Source organism: Chamaea fasciata, unplaced genomic scaffold, assembly GCF_029207755.1.
Source record: "Chamaea fasciata isolate MVZ Bird 193981 ecotype frontalis unplaced genomic scaffold, bChaFas1.0.hap1 SCAF_1034, whole genome shotgun sequence".
Lineage (NCBI taxonomy): Eukaryota > Metazoa > Chordata > Aves > Passeriformes > Sylviidae > Chamaea > Chamaea fasciata.
The window spans coordinates 1-10,824 of NW_027095119.1; the positions used below are offsets into that span (position 1 = coordinate 1).

The 10,824-nt window shown below is 57.5% G+C and overlaps 1 protein-coding gene across 1 annotated transcript; it reads right to left on the reverse strand.

The window, feature by feature from the left end:
* Positions 1-1,190: 1,190 nt before the first annotated feature.
* Positions 1,191-8,679, reverse strand: LOC136284509 (electron transfer flavoprotein subunit beta-like). Its single transcript, XM_066174851.1, has 6 exons — positions 8,573-8,679; positions 7,374-7,532; positions 6,537-6,689; positions 5,417-5,479; positions 3,334-3,492; positions 1,191-2,260 (listed from the first exon to the last, which is right to left on the reverse strand). The coding sequence occupies exons 1-6, from the start codon at positions 8,627-8,629 to the stop codon at positions 2,087-2,089; spliced, it is 765 nt and encodes a 254-aa protein (XP_066030948.1). The 5' UTR covers positions 8,630-8,679; the 3' UTR covers positions 1,191-2,086.
* Positions 8,680-10,824: the final 2,145 nt, after the last annotated feature.

A 10,824-nucleotide genomic window follows, 5' to 3' on the forward strand; every position in this document is an offset into this window, starting at 1 on the left:
GAGGAAACCTCGCCCCCCCAAAGCGAGGCAGCCAATCAGGAGCGGCGTCTCAGGGCTCAGCAGTAGAAAGGAGGGTCCCAATTGGCTCCACCGAACCACGCCCACCCAGGCGGCAGCCAATGGCGAGCGGCGCTGCCTCAGCTGGCGCTGCCCGGCCGCTTGGGGGCTCTGCGGCGGGCAGGGGTAGATCCCGCCCCCCGCCCTCAAAACAGCGCGGACCAATCAGAACGCGCCTAACAAAGCCGCCAGCCAATCACAGCGCGTCTCTCACCCAGACCCCCACAACTGCCCCACACATATAACGCCGCCGCCCATTCGCCCGCGCCTGAGGGGAGCAAACCTCCTCACCCAATCAGCGTGGCCGTCTCATAGCGGCCCTCAGCGCCGGGCAGCCGCGGCCAGCGCTGCGATGGCGGCCTGGCCCCGAAAACGCGGCCGAAGCGGCGGAAGAAAAGCCCGGGGAGATGGCGGCGAAACCCCGGCGCCGTTACCTGCACGTCCTCGTTGCGGAGCTCGTCGATGAGCACCGCGATGGGGTAAAGCGAATCGTCGCCGTCCGCCGCCGCCATCTTCGCCGCCGCCGCCGCCGCCGCCGCCCCGGCTCTGAGGGGCCGCACGGGGCCGCCCGCCCCGCTCCTGCAGGGCCTCCGCCGCACTGATTGGTCGGCACTCGCCCTCTGCCTCCTCCCATTGGCGGAGGAAGCTGTCCGTCAGGCGAAGGCCCCGCCCATGCGGCCGGCTCGGCGGCTCGCGCGTTGATTGGTGGAGGTGGCTGATTGACAAGGCGGGGTGGGCGGGGCGAAGCGTTGCCGGGCAACGCGTGGCCGCCGCTTCGGAGCTTGGGAGGAACTGGGACGAACTGGGACGAACTGGGACAAACTGGGAGCGGACCGGGACATGCCGGGAGTGGCTGGATCGCATTGGCACGGATCGGAACCCCCTGGCGCCGGATTGGTTCGTACTGGGACAAACTGGGACCCGCCAGCAGCTGAACTGGGAGCTACTGGGTTATACTGGGATAAACTGGGGACCCTCCCCCCCCAGTGCCAAACTGGTTTATACTGGGACCCCGCCCGCCCCAAGAAAAACCAGTAAAAACCCGTCAAAACCCAGAGGAAAAACCAGTCAAACTGGGCCAGGGCGTGGCCCCGCCCCTTTACGCCACGCCCCGCGCGTACGTGATGACGTCATTAGCTGGCCACGCCTTTATTGGAGTGGGGGGGGCTGGGCCAGACTGGAAGGCACTGGGATGGAACTGGGATGGACTGGGAGGGACTGGGATGGACTGGGATGGACTGGGAAGGCACTGGGCCAGGCTGGAAGGCACCGGGCCGAACTGGGACGAACTGGGAGAAACTGGGACGAACTGGGATGAACTGGGATGGCACTGGGACGAACTGGGCGCCGTTAAAAACCCAGCAGCACCAAACTGGGATGAACTGGTTCTTACTCGTATGGCACTATGACAGCACTGGGCTGAACTGGGATGAACTGGGATGGCCCTGGGATGAACTGGGATGAACTGGAATGAACTGGGATGAACTGGGATGGCCCTGGGATGAACTGGGATGGCACTGGGATGAACTGGGATGAACTGGGATGGCCCTGGGATGAACTGGGATGGCCCTGGGATGAACTGGGATGAACTGGGATGGCTCTGGTATGAACTGGGATGAACTGGGATGAACTGGGATGGCCCTGGGATGAACTGGGAGGCACTGGGATGGCCCTGGGATGAGCTGGGATGAACTGGGGTGGCCCTAGGATGAACTGGGAGGCACTGGGATGGCCCTGGGATGAACTGGGATGAACTGGATGGCCCTGGGATGAACTGGGATGAACTGGAATGGCCCTGGGATGAACTGGGATGGCCCTGGGATGAACTGGGATGAACCGGGACGAACTGGGATAAACCGGGACAAACTGGGAACCATTCAAAACCCAGCAGCACCAAACCGGGATGAACCGGTTCTTACTGGTGCCGAACTGGGCCGGCCCCGGGGCCGAACCGGGAGGCCCTGGGACGAACCGGGAGGCACTGGGAGGAACCGGGAGGCACTGGGAGGAACCGGGAGGCCCCGGGCGCTCAGATGCGGCCGCTGTGCCTCAGCTTGTCCAGCAGCGCCCGGACGTCGTCCACCTTCTCCCCGGCGGCCCTGGGCGGCGGCTCCTGCACCTGCAGCACCTTCAGCCGGGGGGCGCCGGCGGGCACGCCCAGCTCGGCCGCGGGGATCACCTCCAGCGGCTTCTTCTTGGCTTTCTGCGGGGAGGGCATCGGGGGTGGGGCATTGCCGGGATTTTGGGGGGTTTTGGGGGGATTTTGGGGATTTTGGGGATTTTTATGGGGATTTTTGGGGGATTTTTTGGGGATTTTTGGGGGATTTTTTTGGGATTTTTTGGGGATTTTTATGGGGATTTTTTGGGGATTTTGGGGGGGATTTATGGGGATCTTTTGGGGATTTTGGGGGGATTTTTTTAGATTTTTTGGGAATTTTTTGGGGAATTTTGGGGATTTTTTGGGGATTTTGGGGGGATTTTTGGGGGATTTTTGGGATTTTTATGGAGATTTTTGGGGATTTTTTTGGGATTTTTGGGGGGGATTTTTTGGGGATTTTTTGGGGATTTTTTGGGGGGATTTTTGGGGATTTTTGTGGAGATTTTTGGGGATTTTGGGGGGGATGTTTATGGGGATTTTTTGGGGATTTTTATGGAGATTTTTGGGGATTTTGGGGGGGATTTTTTGGTAATTTTTATGGAGATTTTTGGGGATTTTGGGGGGAATTTTTGGGGGACTTTCTTGGGATTTTGGGGAGGATTTTGGGGGGAATTTTTGGGGGCTTTTTGGGGAATTTTTTGGGAATTATGGGGGAATTTTTTGGGGGGTTTTTTTGGCAGGAATTTTTTTTTTTTGATTTTTTTTTTTGGATTTTTTTTGGGGGGAATTTTTTGAAGATTTTTTGAGCATTTTTTTTGGGCGGGACTTTTGAAGGAATTTTTCTGGTATATTTTTTTTTTTCGAATTTTTTTTTTTTTGGATATTTTTGGGGAAGAATTCCGGAAGACTTTCCGAGGGAAACTCTCTTTTCTTAGAGTGGAAATTTTTTTTTTTGGGGGGGGGTGGGGGGGAATTACTTGGGCAATTCGGGGTGTTTTATCGAATATTTTTTTGCGGGGGCGAATTTTTCGTTGATTTCCCCTTCCCCCATCCGGGACGCCCCTCCCCTTACCCCCACGTCCCTCCCCCTACGGTGGGAATTTTTTTCTTTTTTCCCCCCGGGGAAACCTTCGGGCCGAAAGCCCGAGGACTTTGGGGTGTCCCCGCAGCCCACCCACCATGATGTTGGGCAGCGTGGCGTAGCGCGGCTCGTTGAGGCGCAGGTCGGCCGTCAGCACGGCGGGCAGGCGCAGCCGCAGCGTCTCCAGGCCGCCGTCCACCTCCCGCTGCACGCGCACGGCGCCGGCCTCCAGCTGCAGCCCGGAGGCGAAGGTGCCCTGCCGGGGGAGCGCCGCGCGCTGGGGGCCGCCCAGTGTGCACTGGGGGCCGCCCAGTATGGACTGGGACCGACCCAGTGTGGACTGGGACCGACCCAGTGTGGACTGGGACCGACCCAGTATGATCTAGACCCTCCCAGTAGGGACTGGGGGCCGCCCAGTGTGATCTAGACCCTCCCAGTGTGGACTGGGGGCCGCCCAGTGTGGACTGAGGGCCGCCCAGTGTGGACTGGGAACCGCCCAGTGTGCACTGGGACCAACCCAGTATGGACTGGGATCGTCCCAGTATGATCTAGACCCTCCCAGTATGGACCGGGGGCCGCCCAGTATGATCTAGACCTTCCCCGTATGGACTGGGAACCGCCCAGTATGGACTGGGGGCCGCCCAGTATGTATTGGGGGCCGCCCAGTGTGATCTAGACCCACCCAGTAGGGACTGGGGGCCGCCCAGTCTGGACTGGGGGCCGCCCAGTGTGATCTAGACCCTCCCAGTATGGACTGGGGGCCACCCAGTATGGACTGCGTGCCGCCCAGTGTGATCTAGACCCTCCCAGTATGGACTGGGGGCCACCCAGTATGGACTGCGTGCCGCCCAGTGTGATCTAGACCCTCCCAGTATGGACTGGGGGCCGCCCAGTGTGATCTAGACCCTCCCAGTGTGGACTGGGGGCCGCCCAGTATGGACTGGGGTCCGCCCAGTGTGATCTAGACCCTCCCAGTATGGACTGGGGGCCGCCCAGTATGGACTGGGATCGTCCCAGTATGATCTAGACCCTCCCAGTATGGACTGGGGGCCGCCCAGTGTGGACTGGTACTGACCCAGTATGATCTAGACCCTCCCAGTATGGACTGGGAGCGTCCCAGTATGATCTAGACCCTCCCAGTATGGACTGGGACCGACCCAGTGTGGACTGGGACCAACCCAGTGTGGACTGGGACTGACCCAGTGTGGACTGGGAGCCGCCCAGTATGATCTAGACCCTCCCAGTAGGGACTGGGGGCCGCCCAGTGTGGACTGCGGGCCGCCCAGTGTGATCTAGACCCTCCCAGTATGGACTGGGACTGACCCAGTGTGATCTAGACCCTCCCAGTAGGGACTGCGGGCCGCCCAGTGTGATCTAGACCCTCCCAGTGTGCACTGGGAGCATCCCAGTGTGATCTAGACCCTCCCAGTATGGACTGGGACTGACCCAGTATGATCTAGACCGACCCAGTGTGCACTGGGAGCCGCCCAGTATGATCTACACCCTCCCAGTATGGACTGGGAGCCCCCCAGTATGGACTGGGAGTGACCCAGTATGGACTGGGATCATCCCAGTATGATCTAGACCCTCCCAGTATGGACTGGGATCAATCCAGTGTGCACTGGGAGCCTCCCAGTATGATCCAGACCCTCCCAGTATGGACTAGAACTGTCCCAGTGTGGATTGGGAGCCTCCCAGTGTACACTGGGACCGACCCAGTATGGACTGGGACCCTCCCAGTATGATCTAAACCCTCCCAGTATAAACTGGGACCGACCCAGTGTAGACTGGGAGCCGCCCAGTAAGGACTGGGACTAACCCAGTATGACCTACATCCTCCGAGTATGGATTGGGACTTTCCCAGTTTGATCTAGACCCTCCCAGTATAAACTGGGACCCTCCCAGTATGACCTGACAACCCTTGGGGTGGCCCTATCCCACAATCCCCCGCGACTCCGGGGGGAATATATCCCATCACCCCCCGCGACTTTAGGGGTGAATATATCCCACAATCCCCCGCACCGCGGCGCACGACGGGAACTATCCCCCCGTAGCAGCGAAGCATCATGGGATATATCCCCCTCCTTTTACCGCGAGGGATCATGGGATATACTCACCCCTCTCCGCCGCCCGCGGGGGGATATATCCCATCGTGCCCCGCGCGCAAGCGCGGCGCTTACCTGCGGCCAGTCCAACATGGCGGCCAGGAGCTGCCCGGTCTGGTTACAATCGTCATCGATGGCCTGGGGGGGGGAAATCGATAAGGGATTGATAAGGGATCGATAAGGGATTGATAAGGGATTGATAAGGGATCGATAAGGGATTGATAAGGGATCGATAAGGGATTGATAAGGGATCGATAAGGGAATGATAGGGGACCGATAAGGGATCGATGGGGATCGATAAGAAATCGATGGGGATCGATAAGGGACCGATAAGGGATTGATAAGGGATCGATAAGCAATTGATAAGGGATCGATAAGGGATTGATAAGGGATCGATAAGGGATCGATGGGGATCCATAGGGCCCACAGGTGATCCATGGCCCCACAGGTGATCCATGGCCCCACAGGTGATCCATGGGCCCCACAGGTGATCCATGGGCCCACAGGTGATCCATGGGCCCCACAGGTGATCCATGGGGCCCACAGGTGATCCATGGGCCCCACAGGTGATCCATGGGCCCACAGGTGATCCATGGACCCACAGGTGATCCATGGGCCCACAGGTGATCCGTGGCCCCCACAGGTGATCCATGGGCCCACAGGTGATCCATGGGCCCCACAGGTGATCCATGGGGCCCACAGGTGATCCATGGGGCCCACAGGTGTTCCATGGCCCCACAGGTGATCCATGGGCCCCACAGGTGTTCCATGGGCCCACAGGTGATCCATGGGCCCACAGGTGATCCATGGGCCCACAGGTGTTCCATGGACCCCACAGGTGATCCATGGGGCCCACAGGTGATCCATGGGCCCACAGGTGATCCATGGGCCCACAGGTGATCCATGGGCCCACAGGTGTTCCATGGACCCCACAGGTGATCCATGGGGCCCACAGGTGATCCATGGGCCCACAGGTGATCCATGGGCCCACAGGTGATCCATGGGCCCACAGGTGTTCCATGGACCCCACAGGTGATCCATGGGCCCACAGGTGATCCATGGGCCCACAGGTGTTCCATGGACCCCACAGGTGATCCGTGGCCCCACAAGTGATCCATGGGCCCACAGGTGTTCCGTGGGGCTCTATGGGGTTCCGTGGGCCCCACAGGTGTTCCCTCGGTGCCCAGGGCCTCACCTGTTTGCCCAGCAGCACCAGGTGCGGCTGCAGCCGCCCCACCAGCGCCGCCAGCGCCGCGGCCGCCTCCCGCGGGCCGGTGGCCACGCCCTCGGCCACCTCGGCCAGCACCGCCCGGTCGGCGCCCACCGCCAGCGCCGTGCGCAGCGTCTCCTGGGGGACGAGGGGTTAAAGGCGGCCCCGGCCAGCGCGGGGGGAACCCCGGTGCGGCCCGGGTGCGCCCAGGTGTGCCCAGGTGTGGCCCCATCACCCCCAGGTGTGTCCCCAGGTGTCCCCAGGTGTGCCCAGGTATTCCCAGGTGTGTCCCTATCACTCCCAGGTGCCCCCAGGTGTCCCCAGGTGTGGTCCCAGGTGTGGCCCCATCACTCCCAGGTGTCCCCAGGTGTGTCCCAGGTACACTCAGGTGTGCCCAGGTGTGTCCCCAGGTGTCCCCAGGTGTGGCCCCATCACTCCCAGGTGTCCCCAGGTGTCCCCAGGTGTCCCCAAGTGTCCCCAGGTGTGGCCCCAGGTGTGGCCCCATCACCCCCAGGTGTGCCCAGGTGTGTCCCAGGTAAACTCAGGTAGCCCCAGCTCTCCCCAAGTGTCCCCAGGTGTATCCCCAGGTGTCCCCAGGTGTATCCCCATCACCCCCGGCTGTGCCCAGGTGTGTCCCAAGAACACTCAGGTGTGCCCAGGTGTGCCCAGGTGTGTCCCAGGCACACTCAGGTGTGTCCCAGGCACACTCAGGTGTGCCCAGGTGTCCCCAGGTGTGTCCAGGTGTGTCCCAGGTGTGCCCAGGTGTGCCCAGGCACCCTCAGGTGTGCCCAGGCACCCTCAGGCGCGCCCAGGTGCGCTCACCTGGCTGGCCCGCGTCCCCAGGCTGGCGGCGATCACCTCCTGCGCCGCGCCGGCCTCGCGCAGCCGCACGGCCTCCTCCAGGGCGATCTCGCAGAACGGGTTCAGGCCGTGCTTCACCCCCTGCGTCTGCACGCCGGCCCCGCCCGGCGCCACCCGCACCTGGCCGGCGCACCTGCCTCAGGTGAGGGCGCCGGGGGCACGCCCGCCGCCAGAGAAACTCCCGACTTTTGGGGGCTTCAGGGCGAATTTTTGGTTTGGTTTGGTTTTTTTTCTGATTTTTGGGGGGGGTTTTGGGGCGGACAGGTGAGCACAGGTGTGCGCCACACCTGGAGCAGACGCCTGGATCAGGTGAGGGCGCCTGGGATCCGCCCCGAATTCCCCGAATCCCCCGAACTCCCCGAATTCTACCCCGAAATTCCCCCAAATCGCCAAAATTCCCCCCAAAATTCTCCAAAATTTCCCCCCAAAATTCTCCCCCAAAATTCCCCAAAATTCTCCCCCAAAATCCCCAAATTCCCGATGTTTTCCCCCCCAAATCCCCCAAAATTCTCCCCCAAAATCCCCCAAAATTTTCCCCCAAAATCCCCAAATTCCCGATTTTTTCCCCCAAAATTTTCCTCCAAATTCCCAATTTTTTCCCCAAATTTTCCCCCAAAATTCCCGATTTTTTGCCCCCAAATTTCCCCCAAAACTCCCAATTTTTTCCCCCCAAATTTACCCCAAAATCCCAAAATTCCCCAAAATTTTCCCCCAAAATTCCCGATTTTTTTCCCCAAAATTTCCCCCCAAAATCCCAAAATTCCCGTTTTCCCAAAAATTTTCCCCCAAAATTCCCGATTTTTTTCCCCAAAATTTCCCCCCAAATCCTTCGCCCCTCACCCCAAAACCCGCCAAACTCCCCCCAAAATTTGGGGATGTTTTGGGGAATTTTTAGGAATTTTTTGGGACGTTCCCGGGCTTGGGGGCGTGTCCCGAGAATTTAAGGGCGTGTCCCGAAAATTTGGGGGCGTGCCCCAATAACTTGGGGGCGTGTCCCTGAGGCGAGCGTGACCTTCCCCCCCCCCCCCAAACCTCCCAAAATTTCGGGATTTTTTGGGGGGGATTTTTTTGGGATCGCCGGGAATTGGGGGGCGTGTCCCGGGACGGGGGGGCGTGCCCAGGTGAGCCCCGCCAGGTGAGGCGTTTTTATTTTTTTTTACCTTGACGGCGAAGTCAATGACGCGCTTCACGCCCACCAGCACCCGCAGCGCCGCCATTTTGCCGCCCCCTCCGGCCACGCCCCCTTTGACCCCGGAAGCCACGCCCACACCGTCCGCGTGCGTCATCCCGTTGGCTAAACCACGCCCCCCACGCAGAGAACCGCCATGACGTAATCCCGCCGTTAGAACCACGCCCAATGACGTAAGTGTGTGAGCAAAGCCGCGCCCCTTTATGCAAATCAGGCCATGGGGGCGTGGCCTGCGCGCGGCACGTGACGGGAAGAGGCGCCCGCGGGGATTTTTGGGGTTTTTTGGGGATTTTTTTGGGGTTTTTAACGATTTTTGGAAGGAATTTTCCCGGTTTTTGGGGGGATTTGGGGAATTTTGGGGATTTTGGCGGATTTTGGGGGTTTTTGGTCTTGTGGTCGGGGACCAAAATTTGGTCAAATTGGCAAATTTGGATAAACCTGCTCCAGAAAAGAAAAAAAAAAAAAATTTCTCTTCCAAAATTCCCAATTTTTATTCCCCCTGAAATTCCCAGTTCCCCACACCGCCTCCACGATTCCCCCTGGAATCCCAAATTTTCCGCCGAAATTCCCAAATTTTCCCTCCTGAAATTCCTAATTTCCCTCCGGAAAAAAAAAAAAAATCCCAGTTTTCCCCCCTGAAATTCCCGAGTTTCCCCCCAAAACTCCCAATTTTCCCTCCCAAAATTCCCGAATTTTATCCCCAAAATTCCTTCTTTTTCCCCCCCAAAATTCCCAATTTTTCCTCCCGAAATTCCCGAATTTTATCCCCAAAATTGCTTCTTTTTTCCCCCCAAAATTCCCGATTTTTCCTCCCGAAATTCCCGAATTTTATCCCCAAAATTCCTTCTTTCCCCCCCCCCAAAATTCCCAATTTTTCCTCCCGAAATTCCCGAATTTTATCCCCAAAATTCCTTCTTTTTTCCCCCCCAAAATTCCCAATTTTTCCTCCCAAAATTCCCGAATTTTATCCCCAAAATTCCTTCTTTTTTCCCCCCCAAAATTCCCAATTTTTCCTCCCAAAATTCCCGATTTTTATCCCCAAAATTCCCTTTTTTCCCCCCCAAATCCCCGCCCCCCGCGCCCCCCAAATTCCCGGTGTCCTTCCCCGCCCTTATCTCGCCTCTTTAATCGCTCATTAATCGCTCATTAATTAATCATTAACGGGCGGCACAAAAGGAGCGGCGCCCGCCCCTCCCCCACCCCGATAAGCCCCGTCGTGATAAGGGGGGGGAGGGGCGGCGGCAAGGACGGGGGGACCCCTCCCCTCCCCCCCAAAAATCCCGAATTTTCCCCAATTTTCCCCAAATTTTCCCGGATTTTCCCCGATTTTTTTCCCTGAATTTCCCCAAAGTCCCGATTTTTTTCTGAATTTTTCCCAATTTTCCCTGAATTCTCCCCATTTTCCCCCCCAATTTCCCCCCAATTTTCCCCAAGTTTCCCCCAATTTTTCCAATCTTTCCCCGAGTTTTCCAAAATTTTCCCAAAAATCGCGGATTTTCACCCCCCAAATCCCGATTTTTCCCCCCAATTTTCCCCCATTTATCCCCAATTCATCCCCAAACTTGCCCCGATTTTGCCCCCAATTTTTTTCCCTCTAATTTTCCCCAAAAATCAAGAATTTTCCCTCAAATTTATCCCCAAATTCTCCACAGCTTATCCCCGAATTTCCCCCAATTTCTTCCCCAATTTTTCCCCAGATTTTTCCGGATTTTCTCCAATATTTCCCCAATTTTTCCCCAATTTTCCCCAAGTTTTCCCCGATTTTCCCCCTTTTTTTTTTCCCCAAAAGTTTTCCCGAATTTTTCCAAATTTCCCCCCCAAATTTCCCCCGAATTTTCCCCAATTTTCCCCCAAAATTTCCCCAATTTCTCCCCCAATTTTCCCCATTTTTTTTCCCCAATTTCCCCTGAATTTCCCCATTTTTTCCCCAAAATTTCCCCAATTTCCCCTGAATTTTCCCCCAATTTTCCCCCAATTTTTCCCCAATTTCTCCTCCAATTTTCCCCATTTTTTTCCCCAATTTTCTCCGATTTTTCCCCCAAATTTTCCCAATTTTTCCCCAATTTTTCCCCAATTTTCCCCCAATTTTCCCCCAATTTCCCCCAATTTTTCCCCAATTTTTTCTCCCCCAATTTCCCCCCGTTTCCCCCCATTTTTCCCCAATTTCTCCCCCAATTTTCCCCATTTTTTTCCCCCGAATTTTCCCTCTTTTACCCCCCAACC